Source organism: Vicugna pacos, chromosome 6 (genome assembly GCF_048564905.1).
Source record: "Vicugna pacos chromosome 6, VicPac4, whole genome shotgun sequence".
Lineage (NCBI taxonomy): Eukaryota > Metazoa > Chordata > Mammalia > Artiodactyla > Camelidae > Vicugna > Vicugna pacos.
The window spans coordinates 4,898,052-4,915,385 of record NC_132992.1 but is presented as its reverse complement, the minus strand read 5'-3'; the positions used below and the strand labels follow the sequence as shown (position 1 = coordinate 4,915,385).

At 38.2% G+C, this 17,334-nt stretch overlaps 1 protein-coding gene across 4 annotated transcripts in view; it reads left to right on the top strand.

Annotated features, from left to right (window-relative positions):
- The window catches only part of TRIP4 (thyroid hormone receptor interactor 4), a 63,926-nt gene extending 46,880 nt beyond the window's left edge, over positions 1-17,046 (top strand). For all 4 annotated transcript variants that reach the window (XM_072962248.1, XM_072962247.1, XM_006209589.3 and 1 more), the window contains 2 exons: positions 10,824-10,926; positions 16,742-17,046. In XM_072962248.1, the coding sequence (XP_072818349.1) occupies positions 10,824-10,926; positions 16,742-16,809 (171 nt within the window). In that variant the 3' untranslated portion in view covers positions 16,810-17,046. The remainder of the gene's footprint in view (positions 1-10,823; positions 10,927-16,741) is intronic.
- Positions 17,047-17,334: the final 288 nt, after the last annotated feature.

The following is a 17,334-nucleotide window of genomic DNA, read 5'->3' as shown; positions in this document are numbered from 1 at the left end:
CATTAGAATATCCCGAAATGCCAGAAGCTACAAGACTTCATCAAACACAGAAATCCCATACCCGTTTTTCCTGTGGTCAGCTTTTCTATGGCTTTTCCCATTATTTCTTTTCTGTGTGCGAGGCTAGCACATGAGTGTCTTCAGAATTGGTATTAGCCATATTTGGAGATTATTTATTGGGTAAGGATCTTACCTCTTTCAAAAGTTGTAGCTTTGGTACTTGGCTGTCTTTTGGAAAATGTCTCAAGCACCTTTGGTAATCTACCTGTCTCTGTTTGAGCTAGAGTTCTCTGATATAAGTACTGTGATTGCCTGGTCTGTTTTACCAGTGTTATTCTTGCTTTTTCAAGAATGAGTTGAGAGTTTAGGAATAATAGCTGTTCTTGGCCTTTCTTTGATAAGTTAAAATATACTAAGCTTTCACTATTTTTGGCATAGTGAGATCATTTAGTTCCTTAAAAAAAAAAAAAGAAAGAAAAGAGTTTATTAGTGGTTGTTGAAAATCAAGTGCACTACACTGTAAGTGGCTTTAAAAATATGTGCTTAAAATGCTTTCCCCTGAGCTAAGAACTCGTCTTCCTGTTATCTTCTAAGAGTGATGTGGCTGGCATGGCTGATTTGTGCCAGAAAAAAATCCTGCTTGACCGTCAGTCCTCTTGAGTAATGGCAGGGGATCAACCTAGACAAGGTAGGAGTGATACTGAAAAGGCTGTAGGCTCAACTCAGGAGAGAAAGGTAGATGAGAGTCATCTAGTTAAAACTTCTCCTGTATTCCCCTGGAAGGAGCCGGTGCCTTGCCAGGGTTTTATCTGCCCACAGCAGATGTAAGCTCTCAAAAACAGCAGGGAGGATGTTGACTGCAACAATGCATCGAGGCTGTGGTTTGTAACCTCAATAGTAAGGCAGTTAAAACTTTTTTTTTTTTAACACAGACATTTTGATTGCCAAATCCATAACCATTAGCAGCTGTGGTTTGAACAGTTCTCTAGACCTAACAAGTTTTCGAACAGAAAAGTTGAGTTGGTGGCTTTTGTTTCTATGCATCTGTATTGGGTTTGTGCTATTTATATCTCTGTCTTCGATAGAAAAATCTGATTTGTCTGCTATCTCCTTGGTCACTGATTATTCTACCTCTCCTGTATTGAATCCATTCCTCTCCTGCCAGCTTACTGACCCTTTAGTCCGTTTGATCTTAGGGCTTTTGTAATAGCCAAGATCCTGTACTGAAGGAATTATGCTGAAGCATTTCTGCTGCTGGGTGCCTGTATAATTGACATCAGCAATAGAATTAGAGTTTTCCAGTGGGGAGGAGAGTATTACTTGTTCCTTTTTAGATAAGAATGTCCATGCAATAGAGATCTGCAGAAAGATTGCATATAGCACTTCATGTGTGGAAATCATCAGCTTCTATTCACAAAAGGATTGTTTGAGAGGTGAGAAATTAGAGAATGAAGGAAGTGATAGTCTGTATTCAAACCAGGCATTGGCGTTGAAAAATGCAGTCCCCAAATTCTCTTTGAAAATATGTGAAAATGTTCTCTCTGTTATATGGAGAAAACCTGCCAATTCATAGACCTAAAGTGTATGTATGTTCCTTAAGGGGTCTGATCTGAGACCTGACAAAGAGTGGAAATGTATGTCTGCAACAACTAGCCTAACCCTAGGCAGGTCTTTAATATCACAGCTCATTTGAGTGAAATGGAGAATGTATTTGCAGAGTTCCCATGAAAACTAGAACATTTACTTGAGTTTCTAGGTCAGAACAGACTGTCTTTAGAGTTGTTTGCAACCTGGGTATCAAGTGCCCACTTGATGAGTTGAGGAAAACCATGTACATTAAGAAAAAGTAATCCAGGAAGCATTATGCTTTCTGCTGTACTTATCCTGAAGAGAGAAAGGGAAATTTAACACTTTTCTGTGCATTTATAGAAATTCTTTCATGTTTAGCTTTTCATCTGGAAATGAACACATAATTCTTAAGATTTTCTTAAGTATTTTATTCATCAGTAATTACTTGAGCGCCTACCCATAAATCAGACAGTGTTTTAGACACTAAGAGAAACAAAAAGATGAATCAGCCATGGGTTCTGTCCACGAAGTCTGAAAGACCACTAGGCAGATAAGATACGTACAACAAAATACAAAATAAAAAGCAAAGATAACTCTCTTAAGAGAAGTAAAGACTGCCTCTGAGGAATTAAAGGAGGGCAAGTTTGGGAGGAATCTCCTCCAGCTGGGAGGGAACCCAAAAGACTTTATTAAGAATGTGGCTTTTGAATTAGCCTTGAAGGATAGTAATAATAAAATCTATCACTTTTTGATCAGTTATTATGTGCCAGACCTATTATGTATGTAATTTTCTAATCCTCACAACAACTCCAAGCAAGGAATGATTACCCTTCTTTTAGAAATGAGAGAATGTAAGACTCAGAGCTAAAATGACTTGCATGTAGTCAGTAAATGGTAAAATTGGGATTGCTGTTCAAGGCTTCCTGTTTGGGCGGTAGAAAAGTGTGTTCTAAGGAGAGGGTGTAATGTGAGGTGGAAAGTCATGGGTTCTGTATGGAGAATAACTGGAGAATAAAAGCAGACCAATTTGTTGAATGGGAAGGTGTGTTGTGGTCAGAGGGTAGATAGCTTTGAATGATAGGCTGTGGAGGTGAGACATTTTTCTCTAGTCAGTTTTGAAGGTCATCTGAGCCTTTCTTGAAGAATCTGGTAGTAATGTAAAAGATGGATTGCAGTGGAGAGACTGAAGGTGGGACGTCTAGTGAGAAGGCAATTGTCATCCAAGTTAGATATGTTTTTTTTAAATCTGTTTTAATTAGACAGGAAGGGGAACAGGTGCAAGGTTTTATGTAGGTAGAGTCAGTCACTCAATGTGACACCTTCACACCTTCACTTTATCTGTAAATAAACCCAGGCTTAGAAAGCAGTCTGCTTGATCTAGAAGGAATCTGCTGTAGCTTTGCAGTCTTGCTATCTTCTTGTAATCTGTTGACGGCATCTTAGTTTGTTATCCAATTTACTGTATGAACCAGGTGGCAAATTATCTCCTAATTTAAAACTTTATTGCTCAGAATATTATATAAAAATCACACATTCAGCAAGTATTTATTGACCATCTGTCATGTGCCAGGCACTGTGCTAAAAATTAAGGATCCACAGTTTTAACAATATATTTCATCTCCTCTCGATCTTTTCAGTCTTCTAGAAGAGACTGATACAAGAAAACTAAACCATGGTAGTTACCATATGATCAAAGGAGTGCACAAAGGAGAGGATCTAACTCCTGACTCTCCTTGGCTGGAGGCAGAGCAGGGAAGGTTAAGGCAGCTTCTAAAAAAGGCAGTCCCTGGAGAAAGAAGACTTTATATCTCCATCCATATGCCATCTTGTGTCATGTCTTCATGTTCTTGTCCACCAAGAGAGTTCTGTTTGTCTTTTAAAACAGCTCAGGTGTCACTGTCTGTGTAGAGTCTTCCCTGACCTCAGCCATTTGGATTAATCACTTCCTTCTCTGGGCTACTATGTTCATGTTTCTATTATTACATTGTAAACTATTTTTTTGTTAATTACATGTTTGCATGTAAGTCCTTTAGGAGCCATCTATGTCTTATGCACCTTTTTACCTCCAGTATCCTAGCATGATAGCTTGGCGCATAGTAGGTGCTCAATAAATGGTGGTGACAATACTTTGAGAGGCAGGCGTTGGTTGATATACAAAAAGCCTTAAATACTGTGTTGAAGGAATTTGACTTGTATTCTGAGGGCAACCACATAAGTGATATAATAAGGTAGTAAGATGTACATTTTAGAAAGATTGTTCAGGCAGCTGTAGGAAGGCTGGACCCGATGGGGCAAGCCTGAAAACAAGTAGGTTATTTAGGAAATTATCCTGTTTGTCCAGGTGGAGGCATGATGGAGGCTTGCAGTAGTGCTCTGGCAGTTGAGTTGGAAAGAAAGGAATAGATGATTGAAATATTTGGGAGGTAAAGGCTATAGGACTTGGTGACTTGATTGGATATGAAGGGTGAGAGAAAGAAGTCTGGGATAAACTTGGTGGGCTTCTGACTGTGGTGAGTTGGGTGAATGATAGTACTGTTAGTCTAGACAGGGTATACAGAGGAACAAGATTTTCTTTTAAGGTAAATGACTTTTTAAAATAAAGGAGCTGTGGCAAAGGAAATCTGTATAGTAGCGGTAGAGGAGAGATGTTCTGTAGTATGTGACTGTTGTATAAAAAGCAGTTCTGTGATTTTTCAGTTGGACTGCTTAAAATATTTTAATCTATTTTGTTCTAAAAGACATGTTTTTTTTCAAACTAAACCCATTATCTTCTTTTTTTTCCTTTTTCAGTTTTATTAGGTAGAATTATCACAGTTTGACTGCACATAGACATAATATTGCATGTAAATACATATATACAATATACTGCACATTTTTTTTAGTTTACATATATGTTCTGATCATCATTTCTGAGAACAGATTAGAGCTTTAGCTTTTTAAACTTACATAGTTACCAAAGGAATAAAGCCAACCACAAAATAAAAATCAACAGAATGTAGTAATCAAATCATAAAGGACAGTCAAATGTGCTTACACATATTCAAGAAATCAATCACCTAAGTTATGAATAAGTAGTTCATTTGTGTCCTTATTTTTTAATTTTATTATTATTTTTTTAGATTCCACATATAAGTGATATCATATGGCATTTTTCTTTTTCTGGTCCACTTCACTTAGAATGACAATCTTCAGGTCTATCCATGTTGCTGCAAATGGTATTATTTTATTCTTTTTTATGGCTGAGTAGTGTTCCATTATGTGTATGTACCACATCTTCTTTATCCAGTCATCCATTAATGGACATTTGGGTTGTTTCCATGTCTAAAAGACATGTTATTTGATAAGGGGACATTATTGCTGTTAATAACACTATATATTACTTGATAGTGATCTTATCTTGATATGTCAACTCATGTCAAAGGTTCTCTGAATTCTTCCTCAGAATAGTTGTCCTCATTTGAGTCAGACCAGCCATTGGTAGGTAAAAATCTGAAACTGGAAGAACCCTTAATGCCAGAGGAATCTTAGCATTCTGAGGGGTTAGTCTCAGGGTAGATTTCAATGATTAAGTACCTTATAATGTAGTATCTTTAATTAAGAGCAATTTTCTTTTGATTTTCACTAGTTTAGGTTGATGTAAAAGCCTGCTGTATAAAAATAAAGACCAAAAATAATTGCCACGAATGGATGATTCCAGTTAGGTCTTGAAGAATCAGAGCAGAAAAGCTATGAGATTAATTTTAGAGAAAATATAAGTCCTTGGGTTCTTTTGTGTGTGGAGGTTCCAGCACAGATAGGATTCCAAAGGGCACAGAAAGCCATAGTAGGAATTTTATTGTCAGTAGGAAGAAACCATGAAACCAGTGCCGTGTGGCTTCAACCAGATCATCTTCCACAAATGGCTATAAGACCCAAAAGCTGCATATTACTTTTTCATTATTCCTCTCACCTGCAACATATGTGAATAGTCTCTGGAGCATTGAGCTGAAACTCTCTGTATTTGATACTAGGCCCATGATTTGAATTGGGTACTGGTATATGGGAGTTCAGCTATCCCACTTGTGATGAGTATGTTACTCTGATGTGAGAAAACTCTTACCGTCCAGTGTCATGGGGCCCGCAGTGCTAGTTATCCTGTGAACACCTTGAATTGCTTTGAAGGAAAATGTAAATGAGAACTATTTATCAGAGAACACAGTTGCTTTCAGGATATGCTTCTTTAGATCTGTTGTGCTTGTGGCCTTTTTTATCAGACTCATTTCCTTCCCTCTTTCTGAATATTATCACTTCAATCTTCATGGAGTTGGATTTCAGCTAACTAGATTTCTGAGCCTGATTTCATGTCCAGTCTAGTTCTCCAAAGTTTAAACCATGAAAACCTACAGCAAATATATGTTCTTTGTTAATGAGTTTCTTAACTGTTTGCTTTAACCGTTAGTCCTCTGGAGACAGATACAAGATTTACATATAGGTCATCTGGGGATTTGTCATGAAGAGTGACATAGTTTAGGATTTTCTGATCATTTCAGTCCAAGGATTAAAAAGAGGCTGGCAGAGTTAGGGGAAATGCCCACTTGGCTCTGAATCAGTAGTGGTTGCCAAAAACTGCTAAACTTTTTTTGTCTCTTACAAAAATGGCAAGAGAAATGTTTTCTAGATGACTAGTGAATAATTTCCCTCTGGAGAGGAGAAGAAAATGGTTGTTTAGTAGTTAATTACCTGTTATGTTAGACAGCTATGAAACTTACGAGGCATGAAAGAAAGTAAGCCCGCCTCCACCACTCATGAAGCTGGAAACCAGGTGACAGGAATCATGTTGTTGTAGGCAAGAACAGCAGCAGTGTCCTGAGGAGTCTGGTGCTGAACTTGAACGGTTGCTTTGAGTTATTTGGTCTTATAACCCATATTCCCTATGCTGTGTGTTGTGCTCCCTCAGTGACCCTTAATCTAGCATCCTTTCTAAGTTGGATATGGCATCCAGAGTTTACCTCTGTTCTTCACAAGTATAAACCTTCCTTTTCTTAATTAACTCTTTCTCTGCATCAGCCGCATTTTAGTCTTTTGACTCTCAAACCAAAAATTCCTCTCTGGTAAGTCTCTGACTTGTTGGTGTTTAATGTGGTCTGCAGTGTCCAAGACTAACTAGGGAGATTATGCTTTCTTGGAGGCACTGAGGCTCTGCCAAGATGACTTTAATGCATTTTACCATGAAAAATAAACCTTTCTCCCAATGCATAGGCCTTACTTTTCTTTATTCTTCGTAGGTTTCTTTGCTTTTCAGTTCTGTTTCTTATAAGTCTCCTGAAGTTTAGTGATGGAGCTTGGGAAAGGGATATTCACAGGAAACTTGGATTTAAGGATTCAGTTGGGAAAGTTGATTTTAGCTGTTGTCTTTATTGTGAGGCATGAATGAACAGGGGACCTCTTGTTCTGTAATTTCATTTATCCATCATTTTTCCCATTATTTGACATTTCTTACTCTGTTAATATATGTCAGGGTAGTTTTTATTAAACATAGGGCCTTATTGGCCACCTGCCAAGACACAAAATTTCTAATGTAGCTTAGGGATAACAGATTACAGAATAACACCTGTTTTATCCAGAGTTTAGTTCTAAGAGTGTCCAGCTCCCAGCATGTGTGTATTTATCATGGTTAAGATAATATAAATGCACAAGTTGTTAAATTTCTTGTTCTTTCATCCAACAAATATTTATTGATTGCCTGCTGTGTGCCAGGCATGATTCTAGGTGTTAAGGGGTCAACAAAATAGGCAAAAAATCCCTGCCCTCATGGAGCTTTCATCCTGGTAAGGGAAGTCCAAATTAAGCAATTTAAAAAGTAAATTATATAGTATCAGATGATAGCAAGTGCCAAAGAAGAAAATTAAGGTAGGTGTTGGGGATTAAGAGTGCCTGAAGACTCACTATGAAGTTGACATTTAAACAAGATTCTGAAGAAAGAGAGAGGAAGCCATATAGATACCTAGCAGGAAGAAAGTCCCAGGAAAAGGGGGTGGGCAAGTGCAGAGATCCAGAAGCAGGAACAACAAGGAAGCCTCTGTGGCTGGAGTAGAAAGTTGGGGTAGAGTAATAAGAAAAGGCTTCAGAGAGGAAATGGGGCCAGATTGTCTAGGGACCTGTAGGTCATAGTGAGAACTTAGGCTTTTATTCTGAGATGAAAAGCCGTTGCAGAGTTATGAACAGAGGAGTGACCTGATCTGATATATTTAAAAAAAAAAATAGCTCTGACTGCCATGTTGAGTACGGACAAGAGGGAGGTTAATGGTAGAAATGGAGAGACCAGTTAGGGGGTTATTGTCGTAATCCAGGGAGACATTGTGATGGCCTGGACCAGGGAAGTAGTCATAGAAGTCTTAAAGTGGTGAGATACTGGATATCTTTCGAAGGTAGAGTTAACAGGATTTCCCAGTGAGTTGGTTATGGATTTTTTGGCCTGAACAACTGGAAGGATGAAATAGCTGTTTATTTATTTTAAAGGGATATGAGTAAGAGAGGAGCAGGCTTGGGAAGGAAATCCAGGACCTTGACTTTTTTTTTAATTTTATCTTTACTGTGGTAAATATACATAACGTAAAACTTAACACTTAAACCATTTTTAAGTGTACAACTCAGGGGACATTAAATACATTCAGTGTTATGTAACCATCACCACTATCTACCTCTAGAACTTTTCATCATCCCAAGCAGAAACTTCGTGCCAATTAAATAACAACTCCTCTTTCTTTCTCCCACCAGCCCCTAGTAACCTCTATTCTACTTCCTTTCACTATGATTTTGTCTGTTCTAAGTACCCCATATAAGTAGAATTCCTTTGTGTATGGTTTATTTCGCTTAGCATAATTTATTTTCAGGGTTCATCCATGTTGTAGCATGTGTTAGAATTTCATCCCTTTTTAAGGCTGAATAATAGTCCGTTATATGTATATGCTATATTTTGTTGGTCCATTCATCTATTTATTGATAGACATTTGGATTGTGAAAATGATTGGCTTTTGTGAATAATGCTGCTCTAAACATTGGTGTACCAGTATTTGAATCCCTGCTTTCAATTCTTTTGGGTGTATACCTAGAACTAGAATTGCTGGATCATATGGTAATTTTATGTTTAACTTTTAGAAGAACCACAAAACTGTTTTCCTCAGCAATTGCACCATTCTGCATTCACACCATCAGTTCATGAGGATTCCAGTTCTTCACATCCTGACCCATGCTTATTATTTTCCATGTTTTTTGTTTTTATAATAATCATCCTAGTGAAGGTAGAGTGGTATCTCTTTGTGATATTGACTTGCATTTCCAGGACTTTTTTTTTATTTTCGTTTGATTGCAATTTAATTGACATATAACACAGTGTTAGTTTCAGGTTATACAACATAAAGATTAGATATATGATCTATATAATGCAAAATGATTACAATAGGTTTAGTTAACACACTCTCCTCTCTCCATCACCTCTCATAGCTACAAATTCAGGACCTTATTTTTTTAACTTTGAGACTGAAGGAAATCACCAAGGTTGTGAGTATGAGAGAGAAGAGGTCTGAGGTCTGACTCTTGAAGTACTGCAATAGGGTGGGGATATGAGGAGCAGTCAGTGAAGAAGCAAAATCAGGAAGAGAATGATATCCTGGAGGCCAGATGAGGAATGCGTTCAAGAGGGAGGGAGAGAAGAATTCTGTCAAGTTCTCCATCTGTCGCGTAAGATGAGAACTGAGAATTGATCATTTGATTTGGCAGCAGGGAAATGAATGATGACCTTTACAAGAATAGTTTAGGTGGAGTGATGGGAGTGAAAACCTGTTTATAGTGAATTCAAGGAAAAGTAGAAGGAAAGGAATTTGAGGGAGGGTGTACAGATAATCTTCGAATGAATTTTCTTATAAAGAGATTCTGAGAAATGGGGTAGTAACTGGAGGAGTATGCAGCATCTGGGGAGTTTGTGTTTTATGGCAGACATTACAGATAGTATATTTGCTAATGCATTTGATCCAGTAGAGAGAGAACATTTATTCATGTGGAAGAAAGAGGAGAAATGGCTTGCAGTTTTGGAAAAGTATTGCTGTGAAGTTCAGGCAGCTTTGTCCTCTGCCTTGACTCTCTATGACAGAGAAGAGAGAGCAGGGAAATGGAAGAGATGTGAACTGTGACTGTTGCTGCTTTGGCCTCTCTTAGAATTAGGTTTAAAGATCTTGATGGCAGCCTCTAGTTTTATTCATACTGAACTAACAGCTGGATCCTGCTTTTCTTTGAGTTCTAAAAATCCAGGGGATAAGGAAAGAAGAAGGTTTACCCTTCCATCTTTAGGCTTTCTTTTCTACCGTGAACATTTTGACCCTGCCTGTGAATATAATTGTGGCTGATACTTGATATTAAGCTGTGTTTTATCAAAGTACACGCCACACCTGTCCCCCACAAAAGCTGTGGTATGTGGGCAGGTCTAAAAGCCACTGAGAATCCCTTCTGTTTTCTTCACAGTATTACTTACCACCTAGGTCAGAGTGGTGAGTAAAGAAGTTTAACTGTTTATGCTTCTACTAGTTACAGAAACATTTGAATTTTCTTACGATTTTATTGAAACCTCCATTTCTACTTTAGAGCCTTAGATCTTCAGAAGATGCATTTTAGCAGGTGAATGAGAGTGGAAAATAATTTCATACTTTTGATGGTAGTTACTAAGAGAAAGGCTCTTTGGGTAATGAAGTCTGACCTATAGTCATAATTAGCTTATGAGTTTTATTTATCGAACATGACAAACACGAGACGTCCCAAGATAGGAAATAACGAAACACCAGGTCAGTCGGGCATTGCTAGAGAGCACTTTCTGCCAAGCCCTATTTTTCTTAAATCTTCCACTGGTTCCCTTGAGTTGAATCTGAGGATTCCTGATGTTCCTGAAGGAGACCCCTGAATCTCCCAACTCACAGCCGCTTATATTGAAAGAGTAGTCAGTTTTGATTCTTCTGTGAAGATGTCAAGCATTTTTTTAAAGAAGTTATTTCTATTATAGGATGTCACAAATGGTGGGCCAAGGACTGTATAAGAATACTGTGCTAGAGCCTGGGGAAAGTTGAAGGTTTGTTCTTGCTTGTTGAGCATAATCCTCTTTACCTGCCTGTGAAATGGAGAGTACTATATCATTAGAATGTGGAGTGGGTTCTGGGACATCCTTTGAGCTCCTTGAAATTCAAAATTTGTCCCAACTAGCCTGAACTTTTTATTTTTATATTTCACAGTATCCAGACATGAGTCAAGAATCTGATTCTCCATTTGTTTTCATCTGCGCAAATCCCCAGGAAATGATTGTGAAGTTTCCTATTAAAGGAAATCCAAAAATCTGTAAGTCACAAGCTTCAATGGTCTAATTTTATTTTGCTCATTGTCTTAATCTCACTTGTTTAACTTTAAATTTTTTCCTCTCTTTTTACCCTGTTCTATGGCATATCAACTATTTGGAAGATTAATAAAATTCTGTTTAGCAATAACTTTAATGTAAGGTTAACTGCAGTATAGCCTTTCCAAAGTTATTGGTATGTGAGTGCGTCACTCTATAAACTTCCATTTAGGACCCCATTACAGTTGAAATCCTATTTTTCAGCCAAACGAGAATGTTTGCTCCACTGTACTGCGCTCATTAAAGGAAGTATTAAGCCAGTGCCTGTGGCAGCATTGTCATTTATCTATTGTTCCTCAATATTCAATCCAAGAATAAGACCTAACTTTTTAAATGTCTGTTTTTGAGTGTCTGTTTTGGAGGCACCACTTCCCACTATTCTCTTGATTACTGGTTCCTAGAGCTCTGCTCTAGCCCTCTTGCTTTTCATCCTTTTTGAAACCTCTTGGTATTTCCTTTTCTGTAGCTCCTGCTTTTCTGAGTTTGTGATAATAGTATCCTCTGCATATTCACTTCTCAGGAAGTGCTTGTTGACTTTTACTCTTTCAACTTCCGACTCTTCTTCAACTCCCAACTTCACTTCCTCTGTCTAGTCCTACAGCAGCTGCTTCTGTTTCCAAGCAATCTCAAGAAACACACAGTGGTGCCATCATCTCTGCCTAACTTCCTTTTAAAAACAACATCAGCAACTCTCCCATTTGCTCATGTCAGTTGCGGTTTTGTGCCTCTGTGACGTTGCTTTCGCACTGTGTGACCTGGACGATTCCGGGGCATGTATAGTTGTTGACCTGTGCACAATACCACCTCGCCCTGTACCTTGGGGACCAGCTATTTTATTAAGCCGTTCTGCAGAGAAGTACTACTCAAACTGTAATGTGAATAAAAATCACCTAGAGAACTGTTAGAACACAGGTTCCTGAGCCCTCTCCCAAGAGATACTGATGTTGTTGGTTAGCTGACTGCTATGGATAATACTGTTTTTGATCACAAAATGAAGTTCTTGGAGTATGAATTTAGATTAATGTGTATTTACTGCAAAATTCAGGCAACCCTCATGATTTATGAAAAATGCTCCTGAGATTCCTGCAAGTCAGAAAATTCGTACACAAATTATTTGCTTCAAACTGTACCCCAGCTGGTCGCCAAGTGGCCCTGGAAATTGTTTTTCCTTCTTCTCCACTATTTAAGATTTAAGTCTCCATTTCCTCTTCCTCTTTTTTGGTTGTGGAGTTTTACCCCTTCTTACTCTGTTCCATTCTTACCTTACTGTAGGCACTGATGGCAACACTGGTGGTAGGAAAATGTGGTTGGTCTTTTCTCCCAGACCCACGGCTGCTTGATCTTTAGTCCCAGTTACCTTTTCTTAGCTTCCTCCCCTATCTTGGTTTTCATCTGCTGCTTAAGCTCCTGTGAGAAAATGTTCTGTGTAAACAGAGTTTTTATACTTCTCTGAAATGTTTCACTTCAGTACTTTTCTCTACCCAGAGACCCACCTTCAGCACACATACGGCCTTCGTTTTTTACCACAAGGTTTAATAGGGGGTGGGGGAGAGTGATGGTCTCAGGACAGAGCTTTTCCCTGTTGTTTCTGTTGGTTAAAAGCCTTGAAAAGCCAAAATGGACTGTGTGCTTATTTCAGGCACAGCAGGGCTGGAGAGAAGTTGTGAGACTGGAGCTTCTTCCTTGGTAGACCAGACACAGTGAAGCGTGGGTCGGAAACAATAGGTAGTAGGAGGGAGGGGGAGAATAGATTGACCAATCCCTGTGTGTCTCAGAAAATTTCTAAAGGGGGAGCCAGCCTACCTGAGGATTTAGTCTTGTGTGTAGTTTCTGTTTCCTATAATTCCTCATTCCTTTTTCCTTCATTCCTCTTTACTATCTTTAAAAACCTTACACTCTGTCAGAACTTCCTTCCCGTAGGCCATAGTGGCCACCTCCAGTAGGTGACAGCTGGAAAAGTCTTTAGTCCCACTGCCATAGGGGAAATCACATACTTGGCTTTTAATTTGGAATGCTTCACAGTTTCTGCTAGAATATTGTTACATGAAGTGGCTAAGTTCCATGGTATTAATGATATTAATACTTCAGTTACAGCTCTGTGCCTTAAATATTTTTTCTTGTGGGATGGCTTAGGAACCTAGCCACTTTTTATAGATTAGTTCTTTGGGAAATATATTCCAAATTCAAAATTTCTGACTTGCAAACTTTTAGAATACAACCCATTTACATGTTATATCACATGTGTGTGTATATATATATATATGTACATATATATGCCTTAAATTAAAAGTATATATACATTTATCACTTCCTGAAGATTTGCTTTATTGTTTTAACAGCTGCATAGTATTCCATTTTAAGACTATGTCATTTTTTTAATATATTTTTATTGGTAAAGGCATATATTTTAATTCATGTTTTTGGACACATAAACTTGAGCTTGCTTGACTTGAGGATAATCATGTTTCTTGAAATTGAAGTAATTCAGAAAAAAAGCAATGTGTAGTATGAAATCACTTGGCTGTGTGTCTACTCAAATTAAGAAATGCAAAAAAGTATAATAGAATATATAGGTTGAATGCTCAAAAAGATGAAGGAATTTTTTTTCTTTACGTGAACTACATGCTTTTTAAACTCATGCAGATTCTTCCTTATATCTTATGCAAAGCATGTGGAAATCCCTATGAGAGTAACATCGATTGATGGCAAATAGTTTTTCCCTTTTAACTTCTCCCCCATCTGCTGCACATGCATTTGATTTCTGTTAGGCACAATGATTGAGGATGTGGTTTAACACTGAAATGCTGTGTGTACTAAATGTAAAAATATTGGGGAAATACAGAAACTAGGCATTATCACTTTGCTTTTAAGAGTGTGCTCTGTATTACTATAGTTAACTGTCCAGATCCCAAGTCTTAAAAGACCAGGCTAAACTAGAAGTTAGAGTTCAGAGTTTAGGCAATCTGAGGGCATCCTTGATAACTGCTTCTTCATGCAAGAAGCCCCAGTCGCTTGTCTTCATTGCCCAGCTGACCCAAGAATTGCCACTATCGGCAGTCACTGTGGTAGATGTTAGAGATGTAAAGAAGTTTTTACTTGTAAGGCGCTCACAGGTTGCTGGCATATGTATGGTTTTTTTAGGTAACCAGGGGATGAAAGACTTTCTGAATCCCTGGGAATGCCCTGGAAATCCTTCTTCTCTATCTCTTTTCTCCTATCAGTTTTCCATTTTATCACATCATCACTGAAGCCAGAGATCAGTTTGCCTACCATTGAGTGCTTTGCTCAGATGAGTTGATCTTGTCTGAGCTGGCCTCACATGAGGGCTTTCATAGACTGGGATTTTATGAAAATTATATTTGAAGTATTATTATATAGTAAAGCTTTGAGAATATGAAGAAGGTAATGTCTCTTTTTAATATGAGGAACCTGAAATAAATATAGTTAAAAGTCTTGCCTAGAGTTATATGGTAAATTAAAGGTAAAACTGACACCATAACTAAGAAACACAACTCTGAAGCTTTACCATAAATAATACGACTACCCTTACTTTTTCAGAGCGCTTAGAGCTTATGAAGTGCTTTAACATATATTATTTCAATTAGTTATTTGATAAACTGTTTCAGTGTCTATAAAATACTTAATACAGTGCTTAGTCTATAAAAAGCACTTAGTGTTAGCCCTAATCCTCTCAACAACTTGGTAAATTAGTAGGAATTTTTCATTATACAGTTGAGTAAACAGGTGTACAGAAGGTGTATTTTGCTTGAGTCTTTCTACCTCCTGGTTTCCTGCTCTTTTCACTTTATCATATTGTCTCAGAAACACATTATTTACATTTCATTTTTAGGCCGCAGTTTCATAGAGCTGCAAGGGGCCTTTGGTACTCTGTAACCCAATTTCCTCTTAGCATTGAAAGGTATAGGTATGACTCGGTGACTTCCTAAAGGTTATATAGAGCTAAGTAGTCTTAGGACTAAAGCTAGGACCTGGGTCTTCTAACTTATTCAGTACAGAGAACTAGAAGTCTGGAGTCCTAGATGAATTCTAAATTCTGTCCTAGCTTGTCCTAAAAAGCTTAATGAAATGCAATACCTTTTTGTGCCTCTGGGTACCACCACCTTTACAATGAATACTCTTTATGTTTATCTGATAATCTGCTATTTTTGGTTACTTAGTAGTTCCTGTAATGTAAAGATTTTGAAATTTGTGGTGTCCACCGTGTTTGTTTACTTCACTTATTGAGCACCTACCATTTGGCAGTCGCTGTGTCTTAGGCATACAAAGGCAAACTTGCCTTGTAATAGGACTCTGCCAGATTGCTGGCACATGTTTGGATTTCCAGCCAGGCAGCCTGGGGGATGAAAGAACTTCTAAATCCCTGGGAATACTCTGTGCTCCAAAGCCCAAATTAAAATCAACATCATTGTGAGTGTTGTGGACGTCATTCAGGGTATCACTTAGTGATGGTTTCTAAGGAAGCACAGAAAAGGAAGTAATGTTATTCCAGGGGCAGGTGTAGCCTTGGAGAGATGAGGAAGAAGAAAAAAAAATTAAGAAAACAGGAAAACTTGTTAGGTTGAATGTATTTTTCTCCCTGTCTCCTTGTACAGTAGTCAGGACATGCATTCATATAGTTGGACGAATGAGGATATTCCAGTCCAGAGGGACTGAATGACTTGCCCCAAGTCATGCAGCTAGCTAATAACAGACAAAGGAGGACTGGAACGTGGGTCTCCTGACTTCTTGCCCACTGCTTTCTCTCCTAAACCTGATTGCTGCAATAAGTGAAAATGACAACATAAAGGGGCAGTGGTTGTGTGTATAGGCCTGTAGAAGACCCAGCCATTGTTGAAGGGAGGCTCTTTGTTTTGTCCTGTTTGTTTGTTTGGTTAGTGCTGAGGCTGTGCTGAACTGTTTCTGTATCCAGCATCAGCATTGCTATTGACTTAAATAAGGCTTTTTGTGGGAGAAAGCAACCTGCAAGCGCTATTCTCAGATGAGGAACTCTCTTAAGATTTTCTTCATGAGTTGGATGGTTCCTAAGGCGGCTACCACTGAACCAAACTTTATCCTGGTGGATCTCACGAGTCAGAGGTCAGAGACCACATCAGTGAAGTACCTCTCATTAGGGTCACCTGGGACTGGAAGGTTGCTTGTTTTCTAACTTTAACACTTAGAAGAGTCATACGGCCTATGACCTTTGCCCTTCTTAGCTGGTGATAGGGGCCCTTTGTCAGTAAAGCATTCATGTGGATTCTACTCCACTGTTTCAGGTCACTCCCCCTATTAAGTCTGAGGCAGCTAAGGGGTGAGTTGAACTGCTTTTCTCACTGTGAGGGAGGTTCATGCATTATGCTCAGCCAGTTAACAGGTCAGAGGAATGGGTTTCCCACTGTGTGAAATGCCTTCCTTTATTGTTATGTGTGTGTTCTTTAAAAGTTTGCCTTAGCATCAGACACTCTGGAAAACATGATGTTTCTTTTCTAGTAGCTACAGAATTAGAAATATTAACTTCCTAGATTCTTTAGGCGAATACTCGGTGTGTTTGTGTGTGCACGTTTGTGTGACCCTGTACAGTGTTCCCACTGCTTCCTCATTCTTACAAAACGAAGCTCTGAAGTTTGAAAGTGTCTGAGTCCCGAAGCAAGATAATTGAATGTGACAGGAACACAGTAACCAGAAGACCTGGGAGGCCATGAAAGATTTGCATTGCAAATATAAAAAATAAATAATGAGGCTTCTTTTTCTCCCTTACAGGGAAACTGGATTCCAAGATCCATCAAGGAGCAAAGAAGGGGTTAATGAAGCAGAATAAAGCTGTCTGACCCAGGAGAAAAGGAGCTATACAGCATAGTGGAGTTTTGTGTACTAAAATTGCTATCCATTGGTCCTTTGGATTTGAAGCAGTAGAAATCTAAAGGCTTGGCATCAGGCTTGAAACTCTCAGAATTTAAACTCTTAACAAAATCTGTATATTTTTCTGAAAGAGTGGGATTCTTACTTTATGTAGTGGGTCAAAATCTTTGAATACATTATTTATAAAAACTTCTTTTAAAAATTCTGTATCTTTGACATTTTTCTCAGAATGATACAGAAGAAAAAGGAAAAAGTTGGAAATTATTTTCCTCTTTTGGGCTTGGATTTGCCATTAGGAAAATTCTTAACCTAGATTAATGATATTTTAAGGGACCACTTGAATTTTAAAGTATTTTTTATTTGTTTGTTTTCCCCAGAGTGATAGCCTGGTAGAGTGTTAAGATATTGTTAAGACTATGTTTAATACAAACCTGTGATGGGACAAGAAGTTTTTTTTTTTAACAAGTTTGCTGCTCTAGTCCAACATCTCTTCA